We start from the raw sequence: 14,515 nt of genomic DNA on the forward strand, positions 1-14,515 counted from the left end.
AACAACTAAGCCTTGTCTCACTAGGTGGAGTTTGCTACATGAACTAAACAGCACCATAGTGTTCTACAATATAACAATGTATCATGTTTATTGGGGTGATATTCCCTCTCAAATCTGTTTATCATCTTATTTGGGATAATCAAACACTTCAAAACTACAAAATTTTAATGCCATGATCATGATTTAGATATTGTATCTCTAGAACTGCAAAAGGCTCGATAGTAGAATTGAGCTCCTCTTTAAGTGTACTCAAGAAAAGAAGTGCTTCCATTCGCTTAAAAGCAAATGGAATGTCAACCATCGCTTTCAAGAACTGATCAGCAAGGCTAAGTTGAGATAGCTCACCAGTAAAAAGTCTAAGCTTAAGTTGTTCATCAGTCGTCGGTGCCATCTTCAGCAAGGTTTGGAGGAACTCAACAGGCAACTCATTTCCTAACAAACCAAAGACAAATTTCAAAGCTATTATACAAGTGGAAGCAGAGACAAGTGAACATTTCTATATGATAAATAGATTTCATCATGATTTACCAAGCAAGCTTCAAAAAGTTATCAATTCACTTGTTCAGAAAACAGTTGTCTATACACTAACAAAGACTACCATAATCTATGCTCCTCCATACTCAACCATGATAGCATAAATCAAATAATTTCAGAACAATAATCAAACCTAACAACAGCACTACCACAATCCATGCTCCCCACGTGCAGCAAAATGGTGCTAGATTCAAATAATCAACATGATACTGGTTGTCTATAATGTTTTAGGGCAGCACTGTGACCATGCAAAGTTTTGTGTAACTTGTGTTCCCTACAAAATCTAATATTACTATCACAATTATCAACAGTTTCTTACAAAAAATTGAAGGACCAAGAAAATCACCTTCATAAAGTGCATCACATACTTCTTCCATTGTCACATTCAATGCTCGCAACAGAATTAATAAATTATGTGCTTTCTTTTTGTCAATGATCTGGATATACTGAGGTGAAGGGTCTTGGGCGAAAGACTCTTTCCCTCGTTGACCATTATTTTTATCCACAGCGTTATAACCAAAAAGTGTTTCTATCATCTCCTCATTAAACCTGCAATTTTTTTCATTAGAAATATTACTAGCTAGTGATAAACTACTATCTTTGTCCAACCAAAAAAGCCTTTGGATTAATTTCTTACTGGAATGATCCAGACTTGATTTTATTCCAAACCATTGATTGATCAGAGTTAGCTTGTGTAACACCCTACCACACCGAGTCTTATGCTTAAGTCATAAAGCTGAGGTGGCAAGGTATTACGACCTCTAAAAGTAAAAATGTATAAATATATAATGATAATAGTTGAAAGGAATTTATATCGAGGAGCCTGTGAAGAAAAGTTTAAAACAAAATTTGCAACGTTCACGTAAATGGAAAACTTGCGTACGAAGAAAACTAAGGTTCATAAACCTAAATATATAGAAAGTAAGAGCAGGGAGTCAAGGATACAAAATAACAAGCTCCTAACTCAGCCTGCGAAGCTAAGGCTGGCCAGAAAAATATTTACATACAAATATATAACCTTAAGCCCAATGGAACATGTTTAAAAGCCCTAGTTCTCCATAAAACCTCTAGGAGGTACAAGAGCAAAGTTGTAATATACACATGAGGAGAGTCTGATACATATATATATATACATATTAAAATATCAAAAGAACAAGGAAACCCTAAATGGAAACCACTTCGCTGCAAAAGCTCCAGACGCCTTCCGAGGTGCCTCTCGACCTGCATTTGAAAAATAACAACACAGTATGGAATAGGAACCGGAGGTTCTTAGCATGGTAAAGGTGCCACGTATTTAAGATATAAGGTCTTGGGAATGCCAGAGGCAATCCTAGAATGCCGACACTCAGAGTTAAAGCTTAAGGAACTAAAAACAGAAGCCATAAATAGGTGGCCGTCTAAAGATTCTCAACCTAACTAGACTTAACCTATACACTAATCTTTCCAACCTTCCTTCTGTTCTTTCGTTTCCTATGAGTTGCACAGACAGACAAGCAAAACAAGGCAAACACAAGTAGTTTACAAGTAGTACAGGTAACAATTATAACAAATAACAGATTATAAACACGTAGCCAATCCCATATAGTTCACAAGCAAGCAAATCAGACAATATGTACATGATGTATGCCTGTCCTATGGCTGTTGATATCAACTGTCGGTTACGTAGCTAGCCTGACATGTCAAGGTAGATAACCGTGTGAAATTAACCATGGAAAGAATTCCAAGCTGACATGGGGGAGTCAACACCCAAAGCTCAATGATAACCATGGGCAGGATCCCAACTTGACAAGGGGAGACAACACCCCAAGCTCAATATTATCCGTGGGACGAATCCCAAGCTGACATGGGGGAGACAACACCCCAAGCTCAACATTATCCGTGGGACGAATCCCAGGCTGACATGGGGGGACAACACCCCAAGGTGACATGAGAAAGACAACACCCCAAGCTCAATAATGTTCAATCTTTAGCTCACATATGCATCTCTGGCATACTCGCAACACTACCGCACTTCCTCAGTAAATCATAGCCACTTAGTCCTTTATCATATGTTCCATTATTTCCAATTAATTAACTTACTCAATTCTCTCATACATTGTTCTCAATTACATATTCCTCTCTTAATTGCCTCATTACTCATTAACATACATATACCTTAATTTTCAACTCCCAGAACTAAACAAATCAATCTAGTCTCAACCTTAATCATTAGCATATCATCATTATATTATTCATTCAACATGTTCACTCATCAACCTTTCTCCATATTCATCACATCCAACAACACACCCATTTATCCACATACCATCATAACACACATAGCTTTACTAAAGCCACCAAACATGCACCAAATATACAATTCAATATATCTTAAGTCATCTAGCCTAAGTTTTCACAAGACATTATATATTAAATATGAAAAACCAAAACCATACCTTGGCCGATTTTTCGATAACCTGGAACACTGATGAGTATTTTGGTGGAAAAATAAATTTCTCCCAAAACACACATATCTAACCGGCAAGTGCACCGGGTCGCATCAAGTAATAAAAACTCACGGGAGTGAGGTCGATCCTACAGGGATTGAAGGATTGAGCAATTTTAGTTTAGTGGTTGATTTAGTCAAGCGAATCAAGATTTGGTTGAGTGTTTTGTGATTTGCAGAAATTAAATTGCATGGAATTAAAGAGAGCAGGAAATTAAATTGCTGAATCTTAAAGAACAAGAAATTAAATGGCAGAAACTTAGAATGCAAGAAATGTAAATTGCGGAATCTTAAAGTGCAAGAAATGTAAATGACTTGAATTGTAAAGGGGATTGGGACTTGGATTTGTAGAAATTAAACAAGGAAAAGTAAATTTGCATCAAACAAAAGAGTGAAAGAAGGTTTGGGTTGAATCGGATCTTGAAGCAGAAAAGTAAATGAACATTAAAAGCAAGAAACAAAATGTAAATTAGGAATTCAGATCTCAGGGCCCAGAGACTAGAAAACCAAGTCTAGATCTCAATGCCTTCCTAGATCCAACAAGAACAATTGCAAGGGAATTGTAAATTGCAAAGAAAGTGGATGAAGAGCAATTAACTGAAACTGAATTTCAATTAAGCAGTAAATAAACAGAAAGATCCAAGGATGAGATTGAAACAGAATTCCTTCAATTCTCCAACCCAAGATCCAAGACAATTGCAATTGAAATTGAAAGCAATAAAATGAAGAGGAAGAGAGTGGAATTCTCCTTCCTCCAAACTAAGAAATTAAAGATCACTTAATATCCAAAGCTCTCCGAAAACTATTATGAAAATTCCAAGGGAAAGCTCCCCGAAGAACTTGAATTCTATCCTATTTATACACTTTCTTCAAATGGTCTTCAAGCCTTGAGTTGGGCCTTTGCTCTTGGTGGAATTGGGTTGAAAGAGGCCTTGGTTGATTACTCTTGGAGATTGGAGAAGAACCAAAGTGAACCAAATGAACCGGGTTGGAGTTTTGCAAAAGTTGGACCAAAAGTTGGAGCAAAAGTTAGGGTCTAACTTTTGGTCCAACTTTTCATGTCAGCTAACATAATTTGCTGATACTCACGTTGGTGCAAAAGTTAGGGGTCTAACTTTTGCACCAACGTTAGCCTTCCTTGGTGCACTTGTGGCGCCAACGTTAGCCTCAAAGTTAGGGGCTAACGTTGGCGCAAACTTTTGCTCCTCCCCTTGTAGTTTTCATGTGCCAACGTTAGCCTCAAAGTTAGGGGCTAACGTTGGCGCAAACTTTTGGTGCCCAGGGAGTGTTTTTCTCATGCCAACGTTAGCCTCAAAGTTAGGGGCTAACATTGGCGCAAACTTTTGGTGCCCAGGGGTGATTTTCATGTGCCAACGTTAGCCTCAAAGTTAGGGACTAATGTTGGCACAAACTTTTGGTACCCAGGGAGTGATTTTCAAGTTCCAACGTTAGCCCAAAAGTTAGGGGCTAACGTTGGGGCTAACTTTTCACCCAAAAGTTTGTGCAAAAGTTTGAGGCTAACTTTAGGTCCAGCTTTTTGCTTCCTGGTTCAAGTTCACTTATTCCATTGTCCTCTCTTTACTCCTAGCTATTCCTTCTTGCTTCAACCTTTCTCCAAGCTTTCTTCACCTATCATTAATCAACCAAACACATCAAAGCTATGCTTAAAATCATGAGATATTCATTCTTTCATAATATGTGACAATTATAGTATAAAACCTCATGAAATAGCATTAATTCATACATGGTTGATTAAATCAAAGGAAGCATGAAAATCTACCCAAATTAGCTTACTTGTAGCTCAAGAAAGTGCATAATTCAATTGAAAACTAAAGAAAAAGGCTAGTGAAACTAGGCTAAGATGACTTGTCATCACAACACCAAACTTAAAGCTTGCTTGTCCCCAAGCAAGAAATGATTTATTGAGAAGAAAGAATGAAATGGAAGAGGATGTTCATGCTAGTAGAGTGTTATTGGTAGTTCATGGGGTTTTATGTGGATATGTACACACTCACCTCTTATTGACTCTTAAGCCTAGAAAGCCCCCTTCAAGCTTCAAGTAACATACTGCTATGACCTCTCATTATTCCTTTATCCTTGGCTATTATCTTGTTCATAAGCTTTATTTGAGTGTCATGTGTAGCAAGTTCATTTCCTTTTCTTTATACTTGACACATTATTCACTATAGACACTTGGCTCACATTCCTTCTTAGAACATTGATGCCCAGCACCTCTTTGGGCTACTAAATGCCTTGTAGTTAGGTTGCTCTTGATAGTGGACTTTCAGCTGATGATCCCGGGTTAGTTAACCCAAGTCACCGAGTGTTGATGCACTCCAAAGAACTTAGTAGTCCAAGCAGATCCTAATACAAAGACACCACAGGCATATATTCTAAGGTTCAAGCTATTGGTGTCCAGCTTTGTTTCTTTTTGTTTTCTTTTGTTCTGCCACTCTTTGGCTATTTCTTTTTCTCCCTTTTTTCTTTCTTTTTGTTTTTCTTTCTAACCAAGGAGTTTTATTCGATTGAGATTCATAGACAGTAGCTACTTTCTACTTAAGAGGAGACATCCTAGTTCTCTTATTCACTAAAAGTGAGCTATCATACAATCACACATACATACCACCACTTACTTTTATTGTACTTCTATCTAACAGAGAACTATCTCACTTCACATTCAAACATTTCTTTTATTGAATTGAAAATGCAGGGGATAAAGCATGCTTTTTGTCAAGTGAAAGTAAACACACAAGCACACACTTAGACTAGCTTACTTATTTTAAGAGTGATTCTACTTGTACTAGATGAACACTTTAGCAAGACACAAGTCAAAGCATTTTTCAACAGCAAGAGTTAAGTGTAGATACAACTTATTGGTTTGCAGTTCCTTTGTCCTTCCTTCTGCTGTGCCCTTTTGAGTTATGATGCATAGTGTCTTCAAATGGTAGTGAATTCCCTGCACAATTCTCAAAAGTTGCTTGCTTCTCAAGCCCTTAGGTAATTGGTTAGTGTGCAAGACTTTCTTATAGGCTTTTGAACTTACTTTGGTGTGTGAACACCAAACTTAGTCCCTCGCCACTGCCTCTGATGCATCAAGTTAACCACATGTGAAATCCTTGTGTCTTTGCTAAAGGCAATAAAACTAAAAACTAGAAACAGACAATGATTAAATGATTCATCTGATTGCTTGGAGCTAGCAACCCTTTATGCAGAAGGTGAGAATGTGTTTGTAAATGAGATTTCGGTGGAACACCAAACTTAGAATCCTTCATTCTCCCTTAAATTGTTTTGGTGTGCAACACCAAACTTAGCTCCTTACAATACAGGTGAATCTACTTAACCTTTTTATTGAACTAGCTATAAAAAAAAGAACTACCTCAGGTTGGGTTGCCTCCCAACAAGCGCTCTTTTAATGTCACTAGCTTGACATCCTTCATTCTTTGATCATGGGGGCTGAAAATCATAGTGCCTCAACTTTTCTCCTCTTACTGTGAACTTCCTTCCAGTCTCCTCTTTGATGATCTCTAAGTGTTCAAGTGAAAGGACCCGGTTCACAGTGTAATATTCAAATAATTGTGGAGACATCTTCATTGGTTGTGTGTTTAACACTACTTTATCCCCTGGTGAAAAGCCTTCAGTGGGGATTTTCTTGTTTTTCCACCCTTTTGGCCTCTTCTTCTTCTCTTCTTTCTTAGGAGATGATTCATGCCTTGGTGGTTCTTTATCTGGAATGTTGAGGTTCTCATCTGGGGGTTTTGGATCTAGTTCCCCCTTGATTTCTTTGGTCTGTTGCACCATCTCCACTTCTTTCAAGCATGGATGTAGAAGTCTTGGAGTTAACTCATTGACTACCTCCTTCAAACTTTGATCTCTGGCCTTATCCTCCGCACACTCTTCTTCTTGAGTGGGCTCATGTGGGGTTTTAAAAACATGGAATGCTAGGTGCTCATCATGCACTCTCAGCAACAATTCCCCTTTTTCAACATCTATCAATGCTCTGCCCATAGCAAGAAAAGGCCTCCCCAAGATGATGGGAGTGTTAGGGTCTTCCTCCATATCCAGGATGACAAAATCAACTGGGAGAAGAAATTTTTCCACTTTTACCAGCACATTCTCTACAACTCCAAGTGCTTGTTGAATGGACTTGTCAGCCATTTGAAGAGTTATTCGAGTGGGTTTCAGCTCAAAAATTTTAAGCTTCCTCATAAGAGATAGAGGCATCAAGTTTATACTTGCACCAAGGTCACAGAATGATTTCTCAATAGTTATGTTTCCTATGGTACAAGGTATATAAAACCTTCCAGGATCATCCTTCTTCTCTGGTAGACCTCTTTGGAGAATAGCACTACACTCCATTGTCATTTCAATAATCTGTCCTTCCTTGAAGGGTCTTTTCTTTGTTAGCACTTCTTTCATAAATTTAGCATATAATGGCATCTGTTCAAGTGCTTCTAAGAAAGGAATATTGATGCTGAGTGTCTTGAATATGTTCAGGAACTTTGAGTATTGCTTATCCTCGTTTTCTTTTTTGAATCTTTGAGGATATGGAAGTTTGGGGATATATGGCTTCATCCCTTCCTTCTTTTCTTGTAGTTGTGTTTCAGGGATGTCCTTATCTCTCTTTGAGCTTTTTGCATTCTTGATCTTTCTATCCTCTTCACTTCTCTCTTCTGTCTCTTCTTGTGGAACTTCTCTGTTGTGTTCTTCTTGATTGATGGCTTCCTTCTCCCTAGTCTTTTCACTTCCCACTATGATTGCTTTGCACTCCTCCCACTTTGTAGCTTTTCCTTTGTCCTTTGGATTGGAGATTGTATCACTTGGGAGAACATTAGTTGGCCGTTCAGCTTGTTTGGCCAATTGTCCCACTTGTCGTTCAAGGCTCTTCATGGTAGCTTCATTTCTCTCTTGCATTTTGACCAAGCTTTGAGTGGACTGAGCAATTGCTTGTATGGCTGCCTCAAGACTTGAAATTCTACTTTCATGATGGTCTATTGGTGGTATGATGGGGGTGGAATGTGGTTGCTGGAAGTTATTTGTAGGGGTAGTGTGGTAGTTTTGGGGGTTAGATGTTGGTGCGGAAATGCTATTTTGATGAGTTTGTGGATTGTGGTGGGGTGGTTGATATGTATTTTGTGGTTTCTTGTATTGATTATTATTAGTGTTTTGCTGGTTGTGGTTTGAGTAAGTTGTGTTTCTTGAGTTGTTTTGGTTTGAGTTTTTCTGCCACGGTTGCTGGCTGTGGGTGTGGTTATCTCCCCATCTGAGATTTGGATGGTTCTTCCAGGATGGATTGTGGGTGTCACCATAGACTTTATTTTGGCCGGAGCTTTGGTTATGCACATATTGAGGTTGCTCCTGCTGCTGATCTTCTTGGTTTTCTTCATTTTGCCCCCATTTAGTTGATGGTTGGCTTGTATTCACTGTTGCAACTTGCAAGCTATCAATCTTTTTAGCCATCTGCTCAAATTGTTGTTGAATCTGCTCCTGCATTATCTTGTTTTGAGCTAGGAGGATGTCAACCCCTTCCATTTCTAACACTCCTTTCCTTAGTGATGGTTGGCGTTGTCTCTGATGGCCAAAGAAATATTGGTTGTTAGCCACCATGTCAATAAGATTTTGAGCTTCTTCTGCTGTTTTCATCAGTTGCAATGATCCTCCAGCTGAGTGGTCAAGTGATTCTTGAGCCTTTAGAGTGAGTCCTTCATAGAAGTTCTGTAGCTTGTCCCACTCAGTGAACATTTCTGGTGGACATTTCCTCAGCAGAGCCTTGTATCTTTCCCATGCTTCATACAGATTTTCAGCATCCAATTGCGTGAATGTTTGCACCTCAGTCTTCAGCCTGATGACTCTTTGAGGTGGATAGAATTTGGCTAGAAACTTAGTTATCAAGTCATCCCAACTAGTGATGCTTCCTTGGGGAAAAGTTTCAAGCCATTGTGCGGCCTTGTCCCTTAATGAGAACGGGAACAGCAGAAGCTTGTAAGTTTCAGGATTCACACCATTGGACTTGACAGTGTCACAAATCCTTAAGAAGGTAGATAGATGTTGATTTGGATCCTCTAAAGGTCCTCCCCCAAAAGAGCAATTGTTTTGGACTAAAGTGATGAGTTGTGGCTTTAATTCAAAGTTATTTGTATTGACATTAGGGGTGAGAATGCTGCTTCCACAATGTCTAGCATTTGCAAAGGTATAGGAAGCCAAGACTCTCCTCTGGGGTTGACCATTGTTGTTGGCCATTCTCACTGGTGGATTTGTTGGATTTGTTGAGTGTTCCTCCAATTCATGATATTCTTCATCTGATTCTTCCTCTCCAGCAACATTTTTTTCTCTTGCTTCTCTTCTTAGCCTTCGGAGGATTCTTTCGTCAGTTTCATGAAAGGTAGGGATCTCTCTTCTTGTATCTGACATACAATCAAAACACAAGAATCACACAATACCAGAAAAGCAATAATACTTCAATCCATGGCTGAAGTGAAATATTAGATAGCTTAGGCAAAAATTCAAACAGTTAGTGGGTTAATTGAAAATTAAAGGAACAGAAAATAAAAATGCTAGATCTAAATCACCACCTCACTTAATCATTGTCAATCTAATCAATCCCCGGCAACGGCGCCAAAAAATTGATGAGTATTTTGGTGGAAAAATAAATTTCTCCCAAAACACACAAATCTAACCGGCAAGTGCACCGGGTCGCATCAAGTAATAAAAACTCACGGGAGTGAGGTCGATCCTACAGGGATTGAAGGATTGAGCAATTTTAGTTTAGTGGTTGATTTAGTCAAGCGAATCAAGATTTGGTTGAGTGTTTTGTGATTTGCAGAAATTAAATTGCATGGAATTAAAGAGAGCAAGAAATTAAATTGCTGAATCTTAAAGAACAAGAAATTAAATGGCAGAAACTTAGAATGCAAGAAATGTAAATTGCGGAATCTTAAAGTGCAAGAAATGTAAATGACTTGAATTGTAAAGGGGATTGGGACTTGGATTTGCAGAAATTAAACAAGGAAAAGTAAATTTGCATCAAACAAAAGAGTGAAAGAAGGTTTGGGTTGAATCGGATCTTGAAGCAGAAAAGTAAATGAACATTAAAAGCAAGAAACAAAATGTAAATTAGGAATTCAGATCTCAGGGCCCAGAGACTAGAAAACCAAGTCTAGATCTCAATGCCTTCCTAGATCCAACAAGAACAATTGCAAGGGAATTGTAAATTGCAAAGAAAGTGGATGAAGAGCAATTAACTGAAACTGAATTTCAATTAAGCAGTAAATAAACAGAAAGATCCAAGGATGAGATTGAAACAGAATTCCTTCAATTCTCCAACCCAAGATCCAAGACAATTGCAATTGAAATTGAAAGCAATAAAATGAAGAGGAAGAGAGTGGAATTCTCCTTCCTCCAAACTAAGAAATTAAAGATCACTCAATATCCAAAGCTCTCCGAAAACTATTATGAAAATTCCAAGGGAAAGCTCCCCGAAGAACTTGAATTCTATCCTATTTATACACTTTCTTCAAATGGTCTTCAAGCCTTGAGTTGGGCCTTTGCTCTTGGTGGAATTGGGTTGAAAGAGGCCTTGGTTGATTACTCTTGGAGATTGGAGAAGAACCAAAGTGAACCAAATGAACCGGGTTGGAGTTTTGCAAAAGTTGGACCAAAAGTTGGAGCAAAAGTTAGGGTCTAACTTTTGGTCCAACTTTTCATGTCAGCTAACATAATTTGCTGATACTCACGTTGGTGCAAAAGTTAGGGGTCTAACTTTTGCACCAACGTTAGCCTTCCTTGGTGCACTTGTGGCGCCAACGTTAGCCTCAAAGTTAGGGGCTAACGTTGGCGCAAACTTTTGCTCCTCCCCTTGTAGTTTTCATGTGCCAACGTTAGCCTCAAAGTTAGGGGCTAACGTTGGCGCGAACTTTTGGTGCCTATGGAGTGTTTTTCTCATGCCAACGTTAGCCTCAAAGTTAGGGGCTAACGTTGGCGCAAACTTTTGGTGCCCAGGGGTGATTTTCATGTGCCAACGTTAGCCTCAAAGTTAGGGGCTAACGTTGGTGCAAACTTTTGGTACCCAGGGAGTGATTTTCAAGTTCCAACGTTAGCCCAAAAGTTACGGGCTAACGTTGGGGCTAACTTTTCACCCAAAAGTTTGTGCAAAAGTTTGAGGCTAACTTTAGGTCCAGCTTTTTGCTTCCTGGTTCAAGTTCACTTATTCCATTGTCCTCTCTTTACTCCTAGCTATTCCTTCTTGCTTCAACCTTTCTCCAAGCTTTCTTCACCTATCATTAATCAACCAAACACATCAAAGCTATGCTTAAAATCATGAGATATTCATTCTTTCATAATATGTGACAATTATAGTATAAAACCTCATGAAATAGCATTAATTCATACATGGTTGATTAAATCAAAGGAAGCATGAAAATCTACCCAAATTAGCTTACTTGTAGCTCAAGAAAGTGCATAATTCAATTGAAAACTAAAGAAAAAGGCTAGTGAAACTAGGCTAAGATGACTTGTCATCAAACACCTCAAGCATTTTCGAACCACAAGCTCGACAACTCCAGCCCCCTCACCAACGATACCCAACCTCCAAAGCTAATCCTCTAGCTTCTACTTTCTCAAATTAACTCCAACCGATAACCAATTTCAATCTAACATCACAATTATCACTATAATCAATATAGAGTTCACTAAATCAACATCTCACAAAAGGTTGGAGGGTTCTTACCTGACCCATAGCTCAAACAAGCTAAACCCGACAATACTTGCAGGTTAACTCGAATCTAAACACCAAAATCATGCAAAATTCAACTTAATTTCACATTGGGTTTCAAAATTGGGGAAGAGAAAATTGAAAAAGAAAACATGGATTCCTTACCAAATTGACCACTGGGCTTTGTAGAGTTCGACGTTGCGGTCGCGTGGCCATAAACAGTGCAGCGATCGGAGCTCCAGATCAAAAGTTATATGAGGTTGAATTATTGAGTGAGGGTTTGGTCTCCGGTCTCCATCCTCCTCCCTCATGCAAGCTTTCTGCGTTGGTTTCATCTAGAGGAGAGAAGAAGAGCTGAAGCTCTTTTATGTCATTGAATTGGATTGGGCCTTGAGCCCAATACGGGCCCAGTTTGACCCAATCGTGGGCCAAACTCTTTAAAATTAGTGTCGAAATTCTTATGTTAATTAGCTCTATCACATTAAACTATAAAATTTTATTTTCTAATTCTTTAGTTTCATAATTAACTTACTGGCTAATCAGTTACTAATTTCTTGGGTCTTACAGCTTGAACCTTATCCCAGAAAAATGGCTTTAGCTTGGCTTTAGGAGCATCAACTTCACTTGCGCCAACTTCAACGTTCTCCATAGTTTTTGGTTTGCTAGCCCTGATTGGAGGTGGGTGAGGAGGAGGTGTACCACCCTTCGGAGGTGGCGGAGGGCGAGTATCAGGTTTGGCACCAGCTGGAGTTGGGGGAGATGGAGGAGGACTAGGTTTCGCACCTGTTTATGCAAGAGGTAGTGATGGTGGAGGACTAGGTTTGGCCCCAACTGGTGCAGGAGGTGATGGTTCTTAGATGGAAAAGAAAAAACAAAATATAGAATTTGTGTAGTTTAGTGTTTCTGAGTGATACTTGTTAGAAAAACAAAGTAATTAACAAGACATAATAATCATAGACAAATTAAAAATGCATGCAAATGCTATTGTGACAGAATTACATATACTGTCATTTTATCTTATCTGTTTTTTATTATATTTTTAATAGGTTGATTGAGTGTCTGGGAAACAAAAAGTTGTGTATAGTTGCTGTCCACATCTATGTCTATGTCTATGATAAATATGAATACCGTGACGAATATTTACTATTTATTTAGTGAGATACAAAATTTGAAATAACATTATACAAAATACATGTATCTAATGTATTATCACAGATTAAACATGAAACATAAAGTTTTATTATGATTTTGTTGCTTTAACCTAGTTGGATTGGTCTATTAGTTAGCTCACCACTCCGGTTAAGCAAGAGTCGGGAGATGGAATACTGCTTTATGCATGCAGCAACGTATTGGCTAGCAACAAATTATTAAATAGATTTTCGATCCGAAACAGATTAATGCTTAGTCTGCTGGATTAGGAGATACCGTGGAAAACCAAAAAATAATTTTGTTGCTTCGAAATAAAACAAGCAACAAAATCTAAACTCATGGTATCACATCACATGACACAATAATTTATAGAGTCTATCACTCTTATATTAAAACAGAGACAAAGTATTCATCAATACTTTCACTCTCACATAACACTCACCTAGAAACCAAAACTTATCACCTCCCTAACAAGACAAAACTCACCGATCAAAAAAGGTCAACTCATCAACAACAAGTCTTTAACAGATATGGATGCAAGATATACAAATAAAATTAATTTAAACATTATACACCTCTTTCGGCTTAAAACAAATTTACCAATCATAATATGCAGTATAGTTATGGTTGACTATTTAAGGACTTCTTCAATAATGAAATGTCATGAAAGATATATATATATATATTAAATTAGAAACTAATTAATAACGTACACTAATAGCATATAAATAATAAAAGATCCTCTGCTACAATAATCATGCCATGAATATTTGACTACAAAAGTGATACCATATTTCCAAGAGTAGTGATCAAATTCCTGACCACATAATTAATAAAAGAGGTGAATTATTAACATGCTTTAAAAAACTTATCTATGAGTATGCTAATCGGCAGGGAAAAATGAATCATCAGTGCTAGAAGTTGTGCAAGATTCCACTTTGGTGTGAGTTGGGAAAAATTGAAAGGCTTAGGTGGACTTTGCAACAGATCAATGCCTTCTTCAAGCATTTCAATGACCCTACTCATTGGAGGTGGAGGATTTTTCCCGAAGAAAGAAGAGGGTGTTTTTTTTAATTTTTATTTTTTATTAATTTGATTTAACTATGATTAATCATATATAGTTAATGATATATATGTAAACCCCGATAAATTACTAGATAATTAGTCAATAAATTAGTTTTTAATAAGGAAGATTAGAAATACAAATATTATATCAAATTAGGATAGAGCTCATCGAAACAAGAATTTTGACACTAATTTCGAAGAAATTGGTCTAAGATTGGACCGAACGGGCCGAACCAATTGAACCAGGCCCAAACCGGGCCATCGGTCCAATCGGACCGACCTATTAAATGAAACCAAACCTTTCTTCTCCCTCATTTCAGCAGCAACGAAGCCTTCAGCCTCCAGGGAGAAGAGAAACGAGAAAAACCCCCGAACCCTTACGTTAGTTTCCAAATCCCGTAACTTCTTCGTCCGAGCTCCGATTGCCGCACCGTTTGCGGCCACGCGTCCAACGCGTTGAGCTCTACGTTTCTACCAGAATAATTTCATAGATAAGTCGTTAAATATTTCCAGCCACTCCTTTCCCCTAATTCTCAGAAGTATGGTACGGGTATTGAATTTCTTTGCTTTTTGAT

The 14,515-nt window shown here is 38.1% G+C and overlaps 1 protein-coding gene across 1 annotated transcript in view; it reads right to left on the reverse strand.

Moving 5' to 3' along the window:
* The window catches only part of LOC112749150 (formin-like protein 5), a 32,371-nt gene that overhangs the window by 14,862 nt on the left and 2,994 nt on the right, over nt 1-14,515 (reverse strand). Inside the window, exons 2-7 of the mRNA XM_072218254.1 lie at nt 12,292-12,509; nt 11,742-11,796; nt 1,697-1,755; nt 1,172-1,236; nt 881-1,083; nt 199-432 (exon numbers count right to left, since the gene is read on the reverse strand). Coding sequence (XP_072074355.1) covers nt 199-432; nt 881-1,083; nt 1,172-1,236; nt 1,697-1,755; nt 11,742-11,796; nt 12,292-12,509 — 834 coding nt within the window. The remainder of the gene's footprint in view (nt 1-198; nt 433-880; nt 1,084-1,171; nt 1,237-1,696; nt 1,756-11,741; nt 11,797-12,291; nt 12,510-14,515) is intronic.

This window comes from Arachis hypogaea, chromosome 15, assembly GCF_003086295.3.
Source record: "Arachis hypogaea cultivar Tifrunner chromosome 15, arahy.Tifrunner.gnm2.J5K5, whole genome shotgun sequence".
NCBI lineage: Eukaryota > Viridiplantae > Streptophyta > Magnoliopsida > Fabales > Fabaceae > Arachis > Arachis hypogaea.